Genomic DNA, 25,064 nt, shown 5'->3' on the forward strand with positions numbered 1-25,064 from the left:
GCATGTTGAAGAAGTTTAACAATGCTATGAGTATTATGATCTGACACTTGTTGTGCCAAAGCCTCCAACCAAAAAGTGGAAGCTGCCGCAACATCAGCCAAAGAAATAGTAGGCCTAAGAAGATTACCTGAACATAAATAAGCTTTCCTTAGAAAGGATTCAATTTTCCTATCTAAAGGATCCTTAAAGGAAGTACTATCTGCCGTAGGAATAGTAGTACGTTTAGCGAGAGTAGAGATAGCCCCATCAACTTTAGGGATTTTGTCCCAAAACTCTAATCTGTCAGATGGTACAGGATACAATTTCTTAAACCTTTTAGAAGGAGAAAATTAATTACCTAGATTATTCCATTCCCTAGAAATTACTTCAGAAATAGCATCAGGGACAGGAAAAACTACCGGAATAACTAAAGGAGGTTTAAAAACCGAATTTAAACGCTTAGTAGATTTAGTATCAAGAGGACTAGATTCCTCCATCTCTAATGCGATTAAAACTTCTTTAAGTAAAGAACGAATAAATTCCATTTTAAATAAATATGAAGATTTATCAGTGTCAATATCTGAGACAGAATCCTCTGAACCAGAAAAATCATCATCAGAAACAGACAAATCAGAATGATGATGTTCATTATAAAATTCATCTGAAAAATGTGAAGTTTTAAAAAACCTTTTACGTTTACTGGAAGGAGGAATAACAGACATAGCCTTCCTAATAGATTTAGAAACAAAATCTCTTATATTAACAGGAACATCCTGAGTATTAGATGTAGATGGAACAGCAACAGATAATGGAATATTACTAATGGAAATACTATCTGCATTAGCAAGCTTATCATGACATACATCACAGACTACAGCCGGAGGAACAGTTACCACAAGTTTACAGCAGATACACTTAACTTTGGTAGATCCAGCATCAGGCAGCGTTTTTCCAGAAGTAGCTTCTGATCCAGGGTCAATCTGAGACATCTTGCAATATGTAAGAGAAAAAACAACATATAAAGCAAAATCTATCAAATTCCTTAAAAGACCATTTCAGGAATGGGAAAAAATGCCAATGAATAAGCCTCTAGCAAATGAAAAATGAGACTTAAATAATGTGAAAAAAAGGTGGAGACAAAAATGACGCCCACATTTTTTAGCGCCAAAAAAAGACGCCCACATTATTGCCGCCTAAATGCTTTTGGCGCCAAGAATGACGCCACATCCGGTGACACCGACATTTTTGGCGCAAAACGTCAAACGACAAGTATGACGCCGGAAATGACAAAGAAATTTTTTGCGCCAAAAAAGTCTGCGCCAAGAATGACGCAATAAAATGAAGCATTTTCAGCCCCCGCGAGCCTAACAGCCCACAGGGAAAAAAGTACATTTTAAGGTAAGAAAAAATGATTTATTCATATGCATAATCCCAAATAATGAAACTGACTGTCTGAAATAAGGAATATTGATCATCCTGAATCAAGGCAAATAAATGTTTAAACACATATATTTAGAACTTTATATAAAAGTGCCCAACCATAGCTTAGAGTGTCTCAAAAAATAAGACTTACTTACCCCAGGACACTCATCTACATGTAGTAGAAAGCCAAACCAGTACTGAAACGAGAATCAGTAGAGGTAATGGTATATAAGAGTATATCGTCGATCTGAAAAGGGAGCTAAGAGATGAATCTCTACGACCGATAACAGAGAACCTATGAAATAGATCCCGTAGAAGGAGACCATTGAATTCAAATAGGCAATACTCTCTTCACATCCCTCTGACATTCACTGCACTCTGAGAGGAAAACCGGGCTCCAGCCTGCTGCGAAGCGCATATCAACGTAGAATCTAGCACAAACTTACTTCACCACCTCCATGGGAGGCAAAGTTTGTAAAACTGATTTGTGGGTGTGGTGAGGGGTGTATTTATAGGCATTTTGAGGTTTGGGAAACTTTGCCCCTCCTGGTAGGAATGTATATCCCATACGTCACTATCTCATGGACTCTTGCTAATTACATGAAAGAAATTACTCTGACGACCTTTCTGCTTATTCTTTTTATCCTGAGGAAGAAAAGATCCCTTTCCTCCTGTGATATCTGAAATAATTTCAGCCAAACAAGGTCTTACCCTTGTAGGGAATAGCTAATAACTTAGACTTAGAAGAAACATTCGCAGACCAGGATTTTAACCAAAGGGCTCTGCGAGCTAGAACCACAAGACCAGACATTTTTGCTCCCAGTTTAATGACCTGTAAGGAAGCATACGAAATAAAGGAATTGGCTAACCTTAAGAGCCTTAATCCTGTCCTGGATCTCCTCAAGAGGAGTATCTGTCTGAATAGAATCAGACAAAGCATCAAACCAGTAAGCTGCAGTGCTGGTAACAGTAGCAATACGCACCGCAGGCTGTCATTGAAGACCTTGGTGAACATACATTTTCTTTAATAATGCCTCCAATTTCTTATCCACTGGATCCTTAAAAGAACAACTATCCTCTATGGGAATAGTGGTCCTATTAGCCAAAGTGGAAATAGCTCCTTCCACCTTAGGAACCGTTTGCCATGACTCCTTAACCCTTTAAGGACACAGCTTTCTGTTTGCTCAATTGTTTTATGACGGAAAAATTCCGTCATATGTCCTTAAGAGGTTAATAGAGTCAGCTATAGGAAACATTTTCTTAAAAATAGGGGAGATGGAGAAAAAGGAATACCAGATCTCTCCCACTCCCGTGCAATAATTTCAGAAGCACGGTCTGGAACAGGAAAAACCTCCACCGCAGAGGGAACATCAAAATACTTGTTCAGCTTACTAGACTTCTTAGGGTTAACAACGATAGTAGTATCGGAGTCATCCAAGGTAGCCAAAACCCCCTTAACAAACGGAGGTGTACCAGCTTAAATCTGAAGGACACAACTTCAGCATCATTAGAAGGAGTTATACTGCCTGAATCTCAGACTTCTGAAATGGAAAGACTTTGATTAGCAAACTCAGGATCAGAAACTCAGGATCAGAAACCTTACTTACTGTTTCTTTAAATTTCCTTTTGCGTTTTCCCTGTAGCATGGGAAAAGAAGACAGCGCCTCAGATACCGCAGAAGATACCTGGACAGCAATATCTTGCAAAGTAATTCCAGATGGAGCATGAGAGGAAACGCAGGGCAATTCATGTGCAGATAGGATTGGGAAGCTTGAGGAGAAAGTTGCGGCACAGCTGAAACAGGAGGCTCCTGAACAGTATCCACCTTAGCTAATGATGGCTCAGAATCAAAATGTCTATTTCAATAAGCTCAAGTTATTTCAATACATGAAGAACAAAAAGGTACTGGGGGTTCCACCTGGGCATCAAAACATAAGCTACAGGTAACATCCTGCACAGCCTCCTGATCCATAATACAAAAAAAGAAGCAAATAAAAAAAAATCTACCTTTTTTTTTTTTTTTAAACCCTTTTTTAAAAAAAATCTTTTAACAAAGGATATAATACAGAACCAAAAATAACGTTCTTAAATAAATGTTACCTTTAAATATACCAAATCAAGAAAACATACCCCAGGTAACACTCTACACCTCAGCAGAATTACTGAGGTGCCCTACCTGTCCTGCAACCCGCAGCAAACTGAGGAAAAAAACGATCCTGTTTACAATCCGGATTTCCAGAGAAGCAAAAACAGCAAGAAGCCTTCTAAACAGCAGAGCCATCTGAAATATGCGCACCTCACTCTTACAGGAAGTTAAAAAAAAACAAAAAAAACTCTGACATCAAAGAATCAGAACCTCCCTAAAAGGGGCGGTCCTACAGCAAACAAAAAAGCAATTTTTTTAAAAACAACTTTCTTGAAAACAGGCTTAAAAACAAACAATAACCCCCCCCCCCCCCAAAAAAAGTACATGATCCGTTACTAAAAACAGATCCTCACTGAGCCATCAATAAAATAAATAACTCCTCACACTAGCAGTGCTTGCAAAAACTTCCATAAAAACCTGCACCCTGACAGGAATAATAAAAAACGCCCCTCTGCAGCGTTTCAGCTGAATAAGTGCCAGTTTTTTCCTGATACATAGAAAAATAAAATTGGCACTTACCTTAATATTCATCTGTCCGGCAGCAGGACAGCTCACCTGGTTTGAGAGGATGCCTTCCCTCACATGGACCTGTGGAAATACAGAAAGACTGAGTAAACCTACTCAGGCTATCTAAATAGGACAGCAAAATGTTTTGGGAAAACGCAGTGAGGATTGTACCCCACAAGTTCCCAATTGCTTAAAAGCCACCACTGCCCTACTGAAGAGACTAACATGGGCTAAGGCTAGACTCTTTAGAAAGATCAGAGCAAACCTACTCTGCTTTAAAATAAAAAATCTTGATTGTAGATCAGACACCAAAACTTCACCTCCTCCTTGCACCGCAGGCAAAGAGAATGACTGGGGATTATGGGTAAGGGAAGTGACACATATAGCAGCTTTGCTGTAGTGCTCTTTGCCTCCTCCTGTTGGCCAGGAGTGATATTCTCACTAGTAATTGATGATTCCGTGGACTCACCATATCTTAGGAAAGAAAACTACTATATTCCCCTCACCAGAGACTACTATTACCACTGTAACTAAAATATATGAATCAATGCATTTTTGGGGGTGCATAATTAAAAAAAAAAAAAAACATTTCAGCTATTAACAATACTGATCAAAGGTGCAGAACCCAGAAGCCCTACCAAATTCTATTTTCTACACTCTTTGATACCATGTTTAGACCAAAAAAAACAACTAAACTTTTCTTCATGGAATTATAGCAATCAAAGCTTGTCCTTAAACTGTTGGCACTTCAGCCTACCACAAAAGTTAGAGCGCTGGTCTGTACTGGATAAGCAGCACAACCAACAGGAGCCGTTATTGTGTTTGTTTTACCCTCTCTGCTCTCTCTAACACAGATAGATCCTATTTTATTAAAGGGACAGTCTACTCCAGAATTGTTATTGTTTTAAAAAGACAATCCCTTTATTACCCATTCCCCAGTTTTGCATAACCAACACTGTTATATTAATATACATTTTACCTCTGTTATTACCTTGTACCTAAGCCTCTCCAGACTGCCCCCTTATCTCAGTTCTTTTAACAATCTTGCATTTTAGTCAATCAGTGCTGGATATATATATAAATAACTCCACAGGAGTGAGCACAATGTTATCTATATGGCACACATGTCCTAGTGCGGTCTAGCTGTGAAAAACTGTCAAAATGCACTGAGATAAGAGGCGGTTTTTAATAGTTTAGAAATCAGTTTGAGCCTAGCTAGGTTTAGCTTTCAGCAAAAGAATACAAAGAAAACAAAGCAAATTTGATGATAAAAGTAAATTGGAAAGTTGTTTAAAATGGCATGCCCTATCTGAATCATGAAAGTTTAATTTTGACTAGACTGTCCCTTTAATATTGATAAATAAAGGCCAATCGAGAAATGCCTCAACATAAATCTATTTTTGTCTGTCAGCTCCATAGGTTTTGTAAAATAAACTACTTCATTTTATTCATTCACATGAATTACTTTTGGATGCTTTAATGGGCTGCAAACTGCATGTAACATCTCAACAGTTATTCCCTAAGGGTGATCTCAGAAAAACTGAAGTTGGCATCCTTCTATCGTTAATGTAATTTAACAAATATAAATAAAAGCACAGTGATACCTGGTGCCATCGTAGTATACAAAAATACGCAACAAAGGAACTTTTTATTTATGTTTCATTTGTCTTTTTCACAATGTGGCAAAAATAAATGACAGTTGGATTTCACATGACGTCTTATCTCCTCCCCCATTGCCTCATTCTCCACAGCATCACCTTTTTTCCCCTGGGCCCTTCTTTTCACAAGTGAAACATACATTTCTGGATTTGGAACAGTAGCAGTCATATCCTGGTTATAAACCGGATGGGGACAGTGTCCCTCAATGTCTGCCGCAATAGAATCTATCACATATAGCACTGTTTAGAAACCTGCAGCACCAGTGCTATGCGTGGTACTTTCAGTGAATTATAATGGCACTTGCAGGGCTATACAAAGAGGTGACACAGTTTGTGCCACACTTGTCACCTTTCTGCTTGGCAGCACGGTAGCTTAGTCCCAATCTATCTGCTGCTTCACTGCTTTGCACAGGCACATGCACAGTGCTTGAGAATGAGCACACCATGTGCAGGGGAAAACTAAACAGCAGACAGTAGCTGAGTGGCCAACGAAATATTAAAGGGACACTCAAGTCAAAATAAAACTGTCATGATTCAGATAGAGAATGCAATTTTAAACAACTTTCCAATTTACTTCCATTAACAAAATGTGCACAGTCTTTTTATATTTACACTTTTTGTGTCACCAGCTCCTACTGAGCATGTGCAAGAATTCACACAATGTACGTATACGCATTTTTAATTGGCTGATGGCTGTCACATGATGCAGTGGGAGTGGAAACAGACATAACTTTCAAACTCAGTACTATTGTATTGTCTTGTTAGCACCAATCTTCTGTATTTACTGGTTCTTTAAAGGGTCATTATAGTCAAAACATGACATGTTCTAATTCGTTAGTCGCACAACTTCAATGTGAAATTGGAGCTGCCGATTGGATCAGAAAAGAAAAATAGATTTGCAGAAAATTACACCAACTAATGCTTTTTTCCCCCTAGTTTGGAGTTCCGAACATTTTTACACATCAGTATTTTTTTTTACATAACGTCATTATGACATGAAACACTGGATATAATAAAAGAACGGTAATACCTTAAAGCTACAGTTTGTTCACGCCCGTCATGGTATTGATTTTTCAATCAAAGAATGACAAAAGCCAAATGGCAGCTTCAATTGATCAGGTTACTTCTGTAGGTGTAAGTAGCTACATAAAAATGATTACATATGTCTTGTGCAAAAAAAAATAAAAAATGGTCTTAATGTTTCCCAATGGTTAACTGTAGATTGGAGGCAATTGGCTGGATAGAGAGTGAGGTTAGATCCCAAAGTTAAATCAATCGGCTGAATGAATTAATCTTCAAGAAGAAGTCTCAGTCACACAATGACACCCTTCACATTAGGGTTTCCAATTGATTCAGTTCCAGAGTATTAAACCAGAAGGACTCTAAACTCAGCCAGAGGATAAATATCTATAGTATTCAGTGATTTAAGCAGAGCGTGTGCCTCTAGGCTTCCTTCAGAAATGAAGAAAATAGCAGGTGTATAAGCACATTATCTATAGCATAGTGCAGCATCGTTAGGGACAATGTCACAATTTACCATTGGCTTCAATGCAAGATTGAATACCAATAAACAGATGCTCTTCCTGTGTAAAGAAAAAATGTGCGTCTTGGCTTTCACATTGCAGTAGCAGACCAGGTACCATAAAGTCAGATTTTTCTTTATAGTCATTGAAAGATGGTATTTTCTAATGTATATTTATTTTACATTAAAGGGACACTAAACCCATTTTTTTTTCTTTCATGATTCAGATAGAGCATGCAATTTTAAGCAACTTTCTAATTTACTCCTATTATCAATTTTTCTTCTTTCTCTTGCTATCTTTATTTAAAAAGCAGCAAAGTAAAGCATAAGAGCTGGCCCATTTTTGATTCAGAACCTGGGTTATGCTTGCTTATTGCTGAACCTAAAATGGGCCGGCTCCTATGCTTTACTTTCCTGCTTTTTAAATAAAGATAGCAAGAGAACAAAGAAAAATTGATAATAGGAGTAAATTAGAAAGTTGCTTAAAATTGCATGCTCTGTCTGAATCATGAAAGAAAAAAAATCGGTTTAGTGTCCCTTTAAATACACTACATTCTGTTTACTAACAAAATGTATTCACGATTATGGTGATTTGTCCTTTACCACCAATCCTACTATAACAGTAATCCTTATTAAAAGGACATAAAACCCAAAATGTTTCTTTCTTGACTCAGATAGAACATACATTTTTAAACAACTTTCCAATTGACTTCTATTATTGCCTTAGGGAAGGAAATACTGCATTTCAAATACATGAAATATTTTCTTTTAGTTTAAAGGGACAGTAAAATTTTAGACATAACAAGCTTATTTTTAAGTCCCACGTCCTTTTAAACTTCTAAATCAACAACTAAAAATAAAATTGTAAGTAATGTGTATTACGTGCACGTCTGTATTAAAGGATTTAAGAAACTTTGACCAACGTGAATTAATCATGATAGGGATTATCGCCATATGAGCGACTGTCACTTACCTTCATTAGTTCTTGAAGCCTGGGGTCACTTCTTGAATATGGATCAATCATTGTCCTGACTTCATTTTCCTCTTAAAGACAAAGCACAACAGGCTGTTGAAAATAATGTATTATGTACAAGGCGTTATTCTAAGTATAACTGCTACTTACCAAGCATGGTGTCCTCAGGGTCTAGTTCAAAGGGAATTGGATTGAGAGGTAGGTTGATAGCATTTATCCCTTCCTCTTGAAGTTCAGACACTGCAACATACAAAAGAGGAAAAATTAGTGATTCTAAGGTAACTGTTTAAAGGGATACTGAACCCAAACTTTTTTCTTTCATGATTCAGATAGAGCAGGGGATTTTAAGCAACTTTCTAATTTACTCCTATTATCAATTTTTCTTTGTTCTCTTGATATCTTTTATTTAAGCTAACATGCAGGCCCATTTTGGGTTCAGCACCCTGGATAACGCTTGCTGATTGGTGGCTAAATATAGCCTCCAATCGGCAAGCGCTAACCAGGTGCTGAACCAAAGTGGGGCCGGCTCGTAAGCTTACATTCCTGCTTTTTAAAATAAAGATACCAAGAGAACGAAGTAAAAATTGATAATAGGAGAAAATTAGAAAGTTGCTTGAAATTGCCTGCTCTATCTAAATAATGAAAGAAAAAATGTGGGTTCAGTATCCCTTTAAATGTTTCATAAAGGGACAGTCTACTTCAGAATTTGTATTGTTTAAAAAGATAGATAATCCCTTTATTACCTATTACCTCTGTGATAACCTTGTATCTGAGCCTCTGCAGACGGCCTTTTTATTTCAATTCTTTTGACAGACTTGCTTTTTAGCCAATTAGTGCTGACTCCTAGGTAACTCCACGGGCATGAGCAGAATGTTATCTATATGGTACACATAAACTAGTGCCCTCTAGCTTTGAAAAACTGTCAGCTGCATTCAGATAAGAGGCGGCCTTCAAGGGCTTATAAATTAGCATATGAGCCTACCTAGGTTTAGCTTTCAACTAAGAATACCAAGAGAACAAGGCAAATTTGATGATAAAAGTAATCGGGAACGTTGTTTAAAATTGTATGCCTTATCTAAATCTTAATTTTGACTAGACTGTCCCTTTAAACATTTTCAGTTTAGTGCTTCCTATACTGTATTGTGTCATATGCTGCAACACGCCATGACAGCTTCAGTAAAAGCAGTGAGTTTATCAGACTAACAACAAACAGCATTACTAAAGACAAAGTACAGTAAACTGAATGGTAATGTATCTATTATTATTGTCAGTTTACAAACATGTTTTATAAATTAGCAAAATGATATTTGCTATATTGACATATTTCAATGGCTAAACTGTAACCTACTTCCACTGCTCACTTTACCCATGTCGCATCTTGTGAAATACAAAGTTACAGTCCGTATGAGAAGGGTAGAGATTTGATTTAATTGAAAGTATTTTTCAGGAAATGATTCTGTACAGGAACATCATTTTCATTCCATTATCTGCTGACTCTCCGCCAAGGAAATATGCAAACTGCTGTACAGCATCTCTCTCTGTTTACGCTTACTGCTAAAGGACGGAGCACAAAAGAGACCCATTATGTGGGCCGAGGACTCATTTTTCCAATAAACAAAATGCAGCAAGGAGCAAAAGATGGTGTAATTACATTTGCCATTTTAGAGGAATAAAATGTTGCTTCAGACACCAGATACATTGTGCCTGTCCAGTGTGCAAAATGTACAGTCCAACTGCTGAGCAAATGTCGGACTTTATAAACAGTGGCACTAACCTATAGCCAGTGAAACAGCAGCCCAACTGAAGGACAAACAAGACAAATTAACACATGACATCCTAAGCTGCAGGTACACATTGTATGGAACAGCTGATGGAACGGTTACCAATCAACAGACACACTGCTAACTCATATTATCTTGGCCAAAGGAATGCTTTGGTAATTCTGTCTGTGTTTTAATTTGATTTCCTCCTGCCCCATACATAGAGTTTGATTGCAAATATACCCATAATACATAAAGTGATGCTGCAGTTTATAGATACAGAACAAGCACTATTCATTTGCAAAAGCCCACCTGGAAGCAGGAGGATATTTTTAAATTTTGTGTGACAAAGGAATAAAATCTGCTACCTTAAGAAATGCAAAGATCTAGACTACATTGTAGTGGCTGGAGAATTAAAGGGGTACTCAAGTCAAAATTAAACTTTCATGATTGAGATACAAAATGCAATTTTAAACAACCTTCCATTTTATTTCCATTAACAAAATGTGCACAATCTTTTTATATTTACACTTTTGAGTCACCAGCTCCTACTGAGCATGTGCAAGAATTCACAGCATATACCTATATGCATTTGTGATTGGCTGATGGCTGTCACATGATACGGGAGGCGTGGAAATAGACATAACTTTTTTTAGAAACAAAATCCACTACTCATTTAAAGTTCAGACTAAGTGCTATTGCATAGTGTTTTTATCATGCATTTGTTGATTATGCAAATCTACTGTATTTACTGGTCCTTTAAAGTATATGGATTTGATTTGACTGAAACAGATTTCTTCTGTTTCTTTGCATTTTTTCCCCTAAATTGATTTGCTAAGCAAGATCTATACACTCACATTATAAATGTCCTAGAACACGGTTACCAATACCTGGCTCTTGGACTTTGGACCATGCAAGAATATTTTATGTGATGCACCCACCCCAAGCAAATATTGTGTATCTTAAAATTACGTTGTACTCAAAAATGTTCTAGAATATGAAAGAGCAGCATTTACATGTCAAAAATATTTGAACCTGAAAAAAACGTTGAGTAAAAATGTTGAAATTTGAATTTTTACAGGAGTATTGATTTTCTTCTCCCTGTTAATTCTCAAAGGCTGATACGGACAACTTGTTAAAGGGTTAACTGCATTGGGGCTTTATTGCTATGGTGGTTTTTGGTGGTTAGAGTTAATAATGTTAGGGTGTCTAATCGGTTAGCATGGGTTGATAAATCTATTTAAAATTTAGGAGCCAGTAAGAATATTTAGGAGCCAGAAAGTGGTTTTTGTATATAGATATATGGAGAATAACCCAAACAATTAGGAGCTGGGGAAAAATTCTAGGAGCCAGTGGCACCCTGGCTCCCGGGTTTGTCAAGCCCTGGGTTAGGGGTTCTATTACTTGTAGGTCTGGGGGTTAAGGGGTTAACAGTGGTGGTGGCCTGGTTGCATAGGTTAATAGTGTGATGGTGAAGGAGTAGTTGAGGAAAAAAACATTTTTAATTTTTTTGTGTGCCAGTGCTAGACATTGTAACCACTTTGTATCTCTTGCGGGATGTACACAAAATGTCAAGCCACAAAAAGAATCAAACCAACTATTTGTAATCTGCGCACATAAATGCAGTATGGAAGTGCACTAGCAATATTAGCGTGCTATAGCCGCTTACATTCTAAATTTACAACTGTAGTCTAGCGCATAGCCAAATAAAATAGTTTATCCTACATTTATTACCATTATGGATTCTAACATGCAAGAAGAGAGTAATGTGCAGAGACTAAAAATATTTATATGTAACTATTTGTATACAGTGACCCCCCCCCCTTAATATTTATCCTAAGAATAATATAACAATTTACGCAATTAGCCTTCATTTACAGTTTATCCTTCAGATAATGAATCATCCACATTGTCTTATGCTTATAGGCAGAGTTTTACAATGTTATTCAGTTCTTTCTCATCCTTTAAGATCATGGCCAGTGCAAATCTGAAATTAAAGGACCATTAAAGGGACAGAAAAATTTCACTTCTATTATAAAATTTTCTTTGTTCTCTTGGTATCTTTTTTTGAAAAGCAGGGACGTAAGCTCAGGAGTATGCACGTGTCTGGAGCACTATATAGTAGCAGTTTTGTAAGAATGGTATCTATCTGCAAGAACACTAAATGGCAAAACTATTTCCTGGCATTTAGTGCTCGAGACACCTACCTAAGTATCTCTTGAACAAAGAATTACCTTGGGAATTAAGTAAATTGGAAACTATTAAAAACCTGCATGCTCTGTTTGAGTCACAAAATAAAATGTTGGAGTTTTATATGGGGTTTCTCTAGGGAGATTATCTAAAAAATGTTATCAGTACTGAGAGGTCCCTCAAATACTTTTTTTACTGATACATTTCAAAAGTCATTTCCATTTTCCTTCTCCTTGCACCATGTGACAGCCATCAGCCAATTACAAGATGCATTATACGTATACACTGTAAATTCTTGCACATGCTCAGTAGGAACTGGTGCCTCACAAAATGTGCATACAAGCATAAACAGAAAGAAATGGGCAACATTGGAACATTTTTATAATTTTTAGTGTTAGAAATGTAAAAAACAAACAAAAAAGTAGAGATGTTTTAACAATGAACAAAACAATTTGTTTAAAGTGTGTTTTAAAAGACTGCTTTAGCCTCTCTAACATGGAGACTGGCACCTCTAAAATGGCTCCAGGTGCTGATGTCAGACCAGACATAGCTGCTGTATGGTCAGAATGTTCTCATACACCCACCTGCTTTGCAGAAACCAATTAACACATGTCTAGGCTTTAAGGGGACACTCAAGTCAAAATGAAAACTTTCTTGATTCAGATAGAACATGCAATTTTAAAAAAATTCACAGAATATACGTATCTGCATTTGTGATTGGCTGATGACTGTCAAATGACACAGTAGGAAAGGAAACAAACTTTGAAAATTGTCAGCAAAGAATCTACTACTCATTTGAAGTGTAGACTAAGTGCTATTGCATTGTCTTGTTATGATGAATTTGTTGATTATGCAAATCTGCTGAATTTACTGTTCCTTTAGGTGCCTTAATGTTCATTAGTTGCTTTGGCTATTTACAATTCACAATTATTCCCATCTGTAAAGAGGAAAAATGTGAAATGTGGACCTGCCACGTCAAAATAATAACTTGCACCTGGTAGATACAAGAAATTATTTTTTTTTAAAAAATAGAATCAAGGAAAGTTGTAGTAATGTATGCATAATATATAGCAGTAGCAAGTACGCACTTCACAAATGCCCTGCAAAGCAAAATTTGCATTGTTATGCAGTCCAGGGGCATATCTTGTTTAGTATTATATCCTCTTTGTGCTAAATTAGGGGCAGATATGTGTAGAATATTAAGTACCAGAGTTCTGGATCTTCTATAATTCACTCCAGCCTCTCAATTTAATTACTTTGCAGGAAAAGAAGAAAAAAAAAATAACAAACGCACATTATAAGCGTTGCTATGATGCATAAGCCATTTTTCTGCATGGTATCTCCAATGGCTTTGAAGGACAGGTACTCTGTAGCTTCTAGTTTCCAGAGAGGTCACAATAGTACAACAAAGCAAAACTCAAAAAAGCACACCAAATGGACAGTACCCAAGGAAATAGGTGAAAAACAGAATTTATGTTTACCTGATAAATTACTTTCTCCAACGGTGTGTCCGGTCCACGGCGTCATCCTTACTTGTGGGATATTCTCCTCCCCAACAGGAAATGGCAAAGAGCCCAGCAAAGCTGGTCACATGATCCCTCCTAGGCTCCGCCTTCCCCAGTCATTCGACCGACGTAAAGGAGGAATATTTGCATAGGAGAAACCATATGATACCGTGGTGACTGTAGTTAAAGAAAATAAATTATCAGACCTGATTAAAAAACCAGGGCGGGCCGTGGACCGGACACACCGTTGGAGAAAGTAATTTATCAGGTAAACATAAATTCTGTTTTCTCCAACATAGGTGTGTCCGGTCCACGGCGTCATCCTTACTTGTGGGAACCAATACCAAAGCTTTAGGACACGGATGAAGGGAGGGAGCAAATCAGGTCACCTAGATGGAAGGCACCACGGCTTGCAAAACCTTTCTCCCAAAAATAGCCTCAGAAGAAGCAAAAGTATCAAACTTGTAAAATTTAGTAAAAGTGTGCAGTGAAGACCAAGTCGCTGCCCTACATATCTGATCAACAGAAGCCTCGTTCTTGAAGGCCCATGTGGAAGCCACAGCCCTAGTGGAATGAGCTGTGATTCTTTCAGGAGGCTGCCGTCCGGCAGTCTCGTAAGCCAATCTGATGATGCTTTTAATCCAAAAAGAGAGAGAGGTAGAAGTTGCTTTTTGACCTCTCCTTTTACCAGAATAAACAACAAACAAGGAAGATGTTTGTCTAAAATCCTTTGTAGCATCTAAATAGAATTTTAGAGCACGAACAACATCCAAATTGTGCAACAAACGTTCCTTCTTTGAAACTGGAAGAAAACCAGGTTTAGTACGTAAAACCACCTTATCTGCATGGAACACCAGATAAGGAGGAGAACACTGCAGAGCAGATAATTCTGAAACTCTTCTAGCAGAAGAAATTGCAACCAAAAACAAAACTTTCCAAGATAATAACTTAATATCAACGGAATGTAAGGGTTCAAACGGAACCCCCTGAAGAACTGAAAGAACTAAATTGAGACTCCAAGGAGGAGTCAAAGGTTTGTAAACAGGCTTGATTCTAACCAGAGCCTGAACAAAGGCTTGAACATCTGGCACAGATGCCAGTTTTTTGTGAAGTAACACAGACAAGGCAGAAATCTGTCCCTTCAAGGAACTAGCAGATAATCCTTTCTCCAAACCTTCTTGAAGGAAGGATAGAATCTTAGGAATTTTTACCTTGTCCCAAGGGAATCCTTTAGATTCACACCAACAGATATATTTTTTCCATATTTTGTGGTAAATTTTTCTAGTTACAGGCTTTCTGGCCTGAACAAGAGTATCAATGACAGAATCTGAGAACCCTCGCTTTGATAAGATCAAGCGTTCAATCTCCAAGCAGTCAGTTGGAGTGAGACCAGGTTCGGATGTTCGAACGGACCTTTAACAAGAAGGTCTCGTCTCAAAGGTAGCTTCCATGGTGGAGCCGATGACATATTCACCAGGTCTGCATACCAAGTCCTGCGTGGCCACGCAGGAGCTATCAAGATCACCGATGCTCTCTCCTGATTGATCCTGGCTACCAGCCTGGGGATGAGAGGAAACGGCGGGAATACATAAGCTAGTTTGAAGGTCCAAGGTGCTACTAGTGCATCTACTAGAGTCGCCTTGGGATCCCTGGATCTGGACCCGTAGCAAGGAACCTTGAAGTTCTGACGAGAGGCCATCAGATCCATGTCTGGAATGCCCCACAATTGAGTGATTTGGGCAAAGATTTCCGGATGGAGTTCCCACTCCCCCGGATGAAATGTCTGACGACTCAGAAAATCCGCTTCCCAATTTTCCACTCCTGGGATGTGGATTGCAGACAAGTGGCAGGAGTGAGTCTCCGCCCATTGAATGATTTTGGTCACTTCTTCCATCGCCAGGGAACTCCTTGTTCCCCCCTGATGGTTGATGTACGCAACAGTCGTCATGTTGTCTGATTGAAACCGTATGAACTTGGCCTTTGCTAGCTGAGGCCAAGCCTTGAGAGCATTGAGTATCGCTCTCAGTTCCAGTATATTTATCGGTAGAAGAGATTCTTCCCGAGACCAAAGACCCTGAGCTTTTAGGGGTCCCCAGACCGCGCCCCAGCCCACCAGACTGGCGTCGGTCGTGACAATGACCCACTCTGGTCTGCGGAAGCTCATCCCCTGTGACAGGTTGTCCAGGGACAGCCACCAACGGAGTGAATCTCTGGTCCTCTGATTTACTTGTATCGTCGGAGACAAGTCTGTATAGTCCCCATTCCACTGACTGAGCATGCACAGTTGTAATGGTCTTAGATGAATGCGTGCAAAAGGAACTATGTCCATTGCCGCTACCATCAAACCTATTACTTCCATGCACTGCGCTATGGAAGGAAGAGGAACAGAATGAAGTATTTGACAAGAGTTCAGAAGTTTTGATTTTCTGGCCTCTGTCAGAAAAATCCTCATTTCTAAGGAGTCTATTATTGTTCCCAAGAAGGGAACCCTTGTTGACGGAGACAGAGAACTTTTTACTGCGTTCACTTTCCACCCGTGAGATCTGAGAAAGGCCAGGACAATGTCCGTGTGAGCCTTTGCTTGAGGAAGGGACGACGCTTGAATCAGAATGTCGTCCAAGTAAGGTACTACTGCAATGCCCCTTGGTCTTAGCACCGCTAGAAGGGACCCTAGTACCTTTGTGAAAATCCTTGGAGCAGTGGCTAATCCGAACGGAAGTGCCACAAACTGGTAATGCTTGTCCAGGAATGCGAACCTTAGGAACCGATGATGTTCCTTGTGGATAGGAATATGTAGATACGCATCCTTTAAATCCACCGTGGTCATGAATTGACCTTCCTGGATGGAAGGAAGAATAGTTCGAATGGTTTCCATTTTGAACGATGGAACCTTGAGAAACTTGTTTAGGATCTTGAGATCTAAGATTGGTCTGAATGTTCCCTCTTTTTTGGGAACTACGAACAGATTGGAGTAGAACCCCATCCCTTGTTCTCCTAATGGAACAGGATGAATCACTCCCATTTTTAACAGGTCTTCTACACAATGTAAGAATGCCTGTTTTTTTATGTGGTCTGAAGACAATTGAGACCTGTGGAACCTCCCCCTTGGGGGAAGCCCCTTGAATTCCAGAAGATAACCTTGGGAGACTATTTCTAGCGCCCAAGGATCCAGAACATCTCTTGCCCAAGCCTGAGCGAAGAGAGAGAGTCTGCCCCCCACCAGATCCGGTCCCGGATCGGGGGCCAACATCTCATGCTGTCTTGGTAGCAGTGGCAGGTTTCTTGGCCTGCTTTCCTTTGTTCCAGCCTTGCATTGGTCTCCAGGCTGGCTTGGCTTGAGAAGTATTACCCTCTTGCTTAGAGGACGTAGCACTTGGGGCTGGTCCGTTTCTGCGAAAGGGACGAAAATTAGGTTTATTTTTGGCCTTGAAAGACCCATCCTGAGGAAGGGCGTGGCCCTTGCCCCCAGTGATATCAGAGATAATCTCTTTCAAGTCAGGGCCAAACAGCGTTTTCCCCTTGAAAGGAATGTTAAGCAATTTGTTCTTGGAAGACGCATCCGCTGACCAAGATTTTAACCAAAGCGCTCTGCGCGCCACAATAGCAAAACCAGAATTTTTCGCCGCTAACCTAGCCAATTGCAAAGTGGCGTCTAGGGTGAAAGAATTAGCCAATTTGAGAGCACGAATTCTGTCCATAATCTCCTCATAAGAAGAAGAATTATTATTGATCGCCTTTTCTAGCTCATCGAACCAGAAACACGCGGCTGTAGTGACAGGAACAATGCATGAAATTGGTTGTAGAAGGTAACCTTGCTGAACAAACATCTTTTTAAGCAAACCTTCTAATTTTTTATCCATAGGATCTTTGAAAGCACAACTATCTTCTATGGGTATAGTGGTGCGTTTGTTTAGAGTAGAAACCGCCCCCTCGACCTTGGGGACTGTCTGCCATAAGTCCTTTCTGGGGTCGACCATAGGAAACAATTTTTTAAATATGGGGGGAGGGACGAAAGGTATACCGGGCCTTTCCCATTCTTTATTTACAATGTCCGCCACCCGCTTGGGTATAGGAAAAGCTTCGGGGGGCCCCGGGACCTCTAGGAACTTGTCCATTTTACATAGTTTCTCTGGAATGACCAAATTTTCACAATCATCCAGAGTGGATAACACCTCCTTAAGCAGAGCGCGGAGATGTTCCAATTTAAATTTAAATGTAATCACATCAGGTTCAGCTTGTTGAGAAATTTTCCCTGAATCTGAAATTTCTCCCTCAGACAAAACCTCCCTGGCCCCCTCAGACTGGTGTAGGGGCCCTTCAGAACCAATATCATCAGCGTCCTCATGCTCTTCAGTATTTTCTAAAACAGAGCAGTCGTGCTTTCGCTGATAAGTGGGCATTTTGGCTAAAATGTTTTTGATAGAATTATCCATAACAGCCGTTAATTGTTGCATAGTAAGGAGTATTGGCGCGCTAGATGTACTAGGGGCCTCCTGTGTGGGCAAGACTGGTGTAGACGAAGGAGGGGATGATGCAGTACCATGCTTACTCCCCTCACTTGAGGAATCATCTTGGGCATCATTTTCTCTAAATTTTGTGTCACATAAATCACATCTATTTAAATGAGAAGGAACCTTGGCTTCCCCACATTCAGAACACAGTCTATCTGGTAGTTCAGACATGTTAAACAGGCAAAAACTTGATAACAAAGTACAAAAAACGTTTTAAAATAAACCGTTACTGTCACTTTAAATTTTAAACTGAACACACTTTATTACTGCAATTGCGAAAAAGTATGAAGGAATTGTTCAAAATTCACCAAAATTTCACCACAGTGTCTTAAAGCCTTAAAAGTATTGCACACCAAATTTGGAAGCTTTAACCCTTAAAATAACGGAACCGGAGCCGTTTTTATATTTAACCCCTTTACAGTCCCTGGTATCTGCTTTGCTGAGACCCAACCAAGCCCAAAGGGGAATACGATACCAAATGACGCCTTCAGAAAGTCTTTTCTATGTATCAGAGCTCCTCACACATGCATCTGCATGCCATGCTTCTCAAAAACAAGTGCGCAATACAGGCGCGAAAATGAGACTCTGCCTATGATTAGGGAAAGCCCCTAGAGAATAAGGTGTCCAATACAGTGCCTGCCGGTTATTTTACATAATTCCCAAGATTAAAATAATTCCTCAAGGCTATGGAGTATAAAATATAAATCGATTTAGCCCAGAAAATGTCTACAGTCTTAGAAAGCCCTTGTGAAGCCCTTTTTTTCTTTCTGTAATAAAAATGGCTTACCGGATCCCATAGGGAAAATGACAGCTTCCAGCATTACATCGTCTTGTTAGAATGTGTCATACCTCAAGCAGCAAAAGTCTGCTCACTGTTCCCCCAACTGAAGTTAATTCCTCTCAACAGTCCTGTGTGGAACAGCCATCGAATTTAGTAACGGTTGCTAAAATCATTTTCCTCTTACAAACAGAAATCTTCATCTCTTTTCTGTTTCAGAGTAAATAGTACATACCAGCACTATTTTAAAATAACAAACTCTTGATTGAATAATAAAAACTACAGTTAAACACTAAAAAACTCTAAGCCATCTCCGTGGAGATGTTGCCTGTACAACGGCAAAGAGAATGACTGGGGAAGGCGGAGCCTAGGAGGGATCATGTGACCAGCTTTGCTGGGCTCTTTGCCATTTCCTGTTGGGGAGGAGAATGTCCCACAAGTAAGGATGACGCCGTGGACCGGACACACCTATGTTGGAGAAATAATCTCATTTTATTGAAGAAATTGGATCTAGCTTTACTTAAAACAAATTTAAAAATCTCAACACATTTCAGCTGTACATATCGATTTATATAGGAATAAAAGTTCCCACTACCCATTTTCCTTAACGTCAGAAAATAGTTTAAAAAATATCTGAGCTTTTCAGCCATTTAATTTGGGTAACAACATAAAAAACATAATTTATGTAAGAACTTACCTGATAAATTCATTACTTTCATATTGGCAAGAGTCCATGAGTTAGTGACGTATGGGATATACAATCCTACCAGGAGGGGCAAAGTTTCCCAAACCTCAAAATGCCTATAAATACACCCCTTACCACACCCACAATTCAGATTAACGAATAGCCAAGTAGTGGGGTTATAGAGAAAGGAGTAAAAAAGCATTAAAAAAAGGAACTGAAAATATAATTATGCTTTATACAAAAAAACATATCCACCATTAAAAGGGTGGGTCTCATGGACTCTTGCCAATATGAAAGAAATGAATTTATCAGGCAAGTTCTTACATAAATTATTTTTTCTTTCATTTAATTGTCAAGAGTCCATGAGTTAGTGACGTATGGGATATTAATACCCAAGATGTGGAACTCCACAGAAGAGTCACTAGAGAGGGACAGATAAAAATAAAAACAGCCATTTTGCTCTGGAAAAATTAAATCCACATCCAAAAAAATAAGTTTTCTCATAATTGAAAAGAAAAAAACTTAAAACATAAGCAAATGGATCAAACTGAAACAGCTGCCTGAAGAACCTTTCTACCAAAAACTGCTTCCGAAGAAGCAAATACATCAAAATGGTAGAATTTAGTAAATGTATGCAAAGAAGACCAAGTTGCTGCTTTGCAAATCTGATCAACTGAAGCTTCATACTTAAAAGCCCACAAAGTGAAAACTGATCTAGTAGAATGAGCTGTGATTCTCTGACTCCAAATAAGCCTGATAAATCAAAAGCTTTAACCAGGATGCCAAGGAAATGGCAGACGCTTTCTGACCTTTCCTAGGACCAGAAAAGACAACAAATAGACTAGAAGTATTCCTGAAATCTTTAGTAGCTTCAACATAATATTTCAAAGCTCTTACAACAACCAGAGAATGTAAGGATCTCTCCAATGAATGCTTAGGATTAGGACACAAAGAGGGAACAACAATTTCCCTATTAATGTTGTTAGAATTCACAACTTTAGGTAAAAATTTAAATGAAGTCCGCAAAACTGCCTTATCCTGATGTAAAATTAGAAAAGGAGACTCACAAGAAAGAGCAGATAATTCGGAAACTCTTCTAGCAGAAAAGATAGCCAAAAGGAACAACACTTTCCAAGAAAATAGTTTAATATCCAAAGAATGCATAGGCTCAAAAGGAGGAGCCTGTAATGCCTTCAAAACCAAATTAAGACTCCAAGGAGGAGAGAAAGATTTAATGATAGGCTTGATATGGACCAAAGCCTGCACAAAACAGTGAATATCAATAAGCTTAGCAATCTTTCTGTGAAATAAAACAGAAAGAGGGGAGATTTGTCCCTTTAAGGAACTTGCAGACAAACCTTTATCCAAACCATCCTGAAGGAACTGTAAAATTCTAGGAATTCTAAAAGAATGCTAGGAGAAGAACACCATGAAATATAAGTCTTCCAAACTCGATAATAAATCTTCCTAGAAACAGATTTACGAGCCTGTAACATAGTATTAATTACTGAGTCAGAGAAACCTCTATGACTAAGCACTAAGCGTTCAATTTCCATACCTTAAAATTTAACGATTTGAGATCCTGATGGAAAAATGGTCCTTGAGACAGAAGGTCTGGTCTTAAAGGAAGTGGCCAACGTAGGCAACTGGACATCCAGACAAGATCCGCATACCAGACCCTGTGAGGCCATGCTGGTGCTACCAGAAACACAAACGATTGTTTCATGATGATCTTCGAAATCACTCTTGGAAGAAGAACTAGAGACGGGAAGATATAACAAGTTGGTAAAACCAAGGAACTGCTAACGCATCCACCGACTCCGCCTGAGGATCCCTGGACCTGGACAAGTACCTAGGAAGTTTCTTGTCTAGATGGGAAGCCATCAGATCTATTTCTGGAAGACCCCACATCTGAACAATCCGAAAAAACACATCTGGATGGAGAGACCACTCCCCTGGATGTAAAGTCTGATGGCTGAGATAATCCGCTTCCCAATTGTCTACACCTGGGATATGTACCACAGAAATTAGACAAGAGCTGGATTCCGACCATGAAAGTATCCAAAATACATCTTTCATAGCTAGGGGACTGTGAGTCCCACCCTGATGATTGACATATGCCACAGTTGTGATAGTGTCGGTCTGAAAACAAATGAATGGTTCTCTCTTCAACAGAGGCCAAACCTGAAAAGCCCTGAAAATAGCACAGAGTTCTAAAACATTGATTGGTAATCTCGCCTCTTGAGGTTTACAAAACCCTTGTGTTGTCAGAGATTCCCAGACAGCTCCCCAACCTGAAAGACTTGCATCTGTTGTGATTACAGTCCAGGTTGGACGAACAAAACAGGCCCCTTTAACTATACGAAGGTGGTCTAATCACCAAGTCAAAGAGAGTCGAACATTGGGATTTAAGGATATTAACTGTGATATCTTTGTATAATCCCTGCACCATTGTTTTAGCATCCAAAGCTGGAGAGGTCTCATATGAAAACGAGCAAAGGGGATCGCGTCCGATACTGCAGTCATGAGACCTAAAACTTCCATGCACATAGCCACTGAAGGGAATGATTGAGACTGAAGGTTCCGACAAGCTGAAACCAATTTTATTTGTCTCTTGTCTGTTAGAGACAGAGTCATGGATACTGAATCTATCTGGAAACCTAAAAAGGTGAACCTTGTCTGAGGAATCAAGGAACTTTTTGGTAAATTGATCCTCCAACCATGTCTTTGAAGAAACACTAGTTGATTTGTGTGAGATTCGGCAGAATGTAAAGACTGAGTTAGTACCAAGATATCTTCCAAATAAGGAAACACTGCAATACCCTGTTCTCTGATTACAGAGAGTAGGGCACCGAGAACCTTTGAAAAAATTATTGGAGCTGTCGCTAGGCCAAATAAAAGAATGACAAATTGGTAATGCTTGTCTAGAAAAGAGAATCTCAGAAACCGATAGTGATCTGGATGAATCGGAATATGAAGATATGCATCCTGTAAGTCTATCGTGGACATATAATGACCTTGCTGAGCAAAAGGCAGAATAGTCCTTATAGTTACCATTTTTAAAGTTGGCACACTTACAAAACTATTCAACATTTTCAGATCCAGAACTGGTCTGAATGAATTTTCTTTCTTTGGGACAATGAATAGATTTGAATATAACCCCAGACCCTGTTCCTGAAACGGACTGGTATGATTACCCCTGAAAGCTCTAGATCTGAAACACACTTCAGAAAAGCTTGAGCCTTCACTGGATTTGCTGGAATGCGTGAGAGAAAAAATCTTTTCACAGGAGGTCTTACTCTGAATCCTATTCAATACCCTTGAGAGACAATACTCTGAATCCAATGATTTTGGACAGAATCTGCCCAAATGTTTTGTAGGATATACCACAAGTAATGGATTATCCGTGGACTGGATACACCTTACAAGAGAAACTTTAATCTGCCCCTCACCAGCTGAGTTGGAATGAAGGCCGCACCATCATGCAGACTTGGGGGCTGGCTTTGGTTTCTTAAAAGGCTTGGATTTATTCCAACTTGAAGAAGGTTTTCAATTGGAACCAGATTCTTTGGGGGAAGGATTTGGTTTCTGTTCCTTTTTCTGTCGAAAAGAATGAAAACGTTTAGAAGCTTTAGATTTACCCTTAGATCTTTTATCCTGAGGTAAAAAAACTGGGAATAGGGTTAACCACTGGGTAAATAAGTTTTTAGAAAAAAATGTAAATAAGAAGCACAACATATATTTTTTCTATATCCTAATATAATAGACGGAGAGAATGTAGCTTTAATTAACAGGTCCATACTAATTGGAAGAAATGTTATATTAAAATCTTGGAAATCTAAATCTAGTCCAGCAATAAAAGAATTCAATAACAAGATTCTGGTTCAGATGAATATGGAACAATTTAATATAAATATAACACAGGAGAAGAAAGTAGCTTTTTTTCAGAAGTGGTTAAAGGTACTCTTGACACTTTCAGAGAGGGTACAAAAGCAAATAATTTATCCCTTAAGAAAATCGAATTATTTCAGTATAGCCCTAATATCTGGTTGCTTCCCACAGTGTTGAGGGGACTGAGAAGGGGGTGCGAGGGAGAGAAGAGGAATGTTTTTTTTTTTGTTTTTTTTCTGTTGTCTTGTTTTGTTCTGTTTTGTTGTTTTGTTTGTCTGTGTTTTGTTATTTATTATTTGTAAGCCGCTTCTTGAGTTTTGTGGTATGAGACGAAGATTTTTTTTTTATTTTTTTTTCCTTTTGCCTATTTTTTCAACTTTCTTATTTCAGGGGGAATTAAATTGGAGGTTGTGAATTTGTAACGTTGAAGTAAGTACAAGGCCCTGGGCGGGTATAAAATCGAAGAAAGAAAGGAAAGAGAAGGGAAGGTAGAAAGATAAGAAAGAAAAAGGGGGCGAGAAGATAAGGTCTATTGTTGAGCGAAGTTAATAAGTCTTCTTTATGGCATGTTGAGTTTGATTAGGATATGTCCTGTAAGAATAAGGATATGAGATGGGCTTGCTGAAACTACATGTTTTATTAATTAAGTTAAGAAGACAACTTGGTACAAGAAGTTTTTCGTTTTTTTTTTTTTTGTATAGGTGGATAATATGCAAATGATACTCTGTAACTGTCAGGGTACCAGGAATCAGACTGAGACGAGAAGTGCAAAATAATTACACCTTTATTAATAGCAAAAAATAATAAAAAGTCCACAAGTCAAATAACAAGCCAGGAATCAAAATCAGAGCTGGTAGTCAGACGAGCCGAGTCAGGAGCCAAAGCGAGTAGTTAGACGAGCCGGAATCAGGAACAAGGAGAACAGCAGAGTCAGGAACAAGCCAGGGATCAGGAACCAAGAGGGACGTCAGACAGCCAGGTAATACACAGGAGCTCTCACAAACAGGTCTGAGACAACGCAAGGGCAATGCATACTGAACAGAGGCCCTTTAAATAATAAGTGATGACATCACAATTCTGAGACTGCATCCTGTCTCGCACGGATGATGTACACCAGTCTGGCCATAAAAGGAAGTGCAGGAAATGAGCAGCATCACACAGTATGCACAAGAGTCAGCAAGAGAGGTGAGTAAAATGGCTGCCAGCAGCACATGGCAAACAAAACAGGGAAATAACCCTGACAGTAACCAGATCTTAAGTGGACATTTGTATATGTACCTGTAATGCTATATGATGTGTTGTTTTTGCATGTTTTTTTCCTTTTGTTATGACTTCAACCTTCAATAATAAAAAAATAAATAAAAATAAATTGTTACCTTGGAAAGAAAGAGATAGTAATCTAGACTTAGATACCATGTCAGCATTCCAATACTTAAGCCACATTGCTCTTCTAGCTAAAATAGCTAAAGACATACTGTAGATATCAAAGATAGCATCACAATTAAATGATTAGCATGTTGAAGCAATCGAACAATGC

General features: G+C 38.8%; 1 protein-coding gene across 1 annotated transcript in view; it reads right to left on the reverse strand.

The window, feature by feature from the left end:
- The window catches only part of PARVA (parvin alpha), a 293,074-nt gene that overhangs the window by 124,794 nt on the left and 143,216 nt on the right, over window positions 1-25,064 (reverse strand). The window contains exons 2-3 of the mRNA XM_053720259.1: window positions 8,358-8,447; window positions 8,208-8,278 (exon numbers count right to left, since the gene is read on the reverse strand). Coding sequence (XP_053576234.1) covers window positions 8,208-8,278; window positions 8,358-8,447 — 161 coding nt within the window. The remainder of the gene's footprint in view (window positions 1-8,207; window positions 8,279-8,357; window positions 8,448-25,064) is intronic.

The sequence above is a fragment of the Bombina bombina genome, chromosome 7 (genome assembly GCF_027579735.1).
Source record: "Bombina bombina isolate aBomBom1 chromosome 7, aBomBom1.pri, whole genome shotgun sequence".
NCBI classification, from domain to species: Eukaryota; Metazoa; Chordata; class Amphibia; order Anura; family Bombinatoridae; genus Bombina; species Bombina bombina.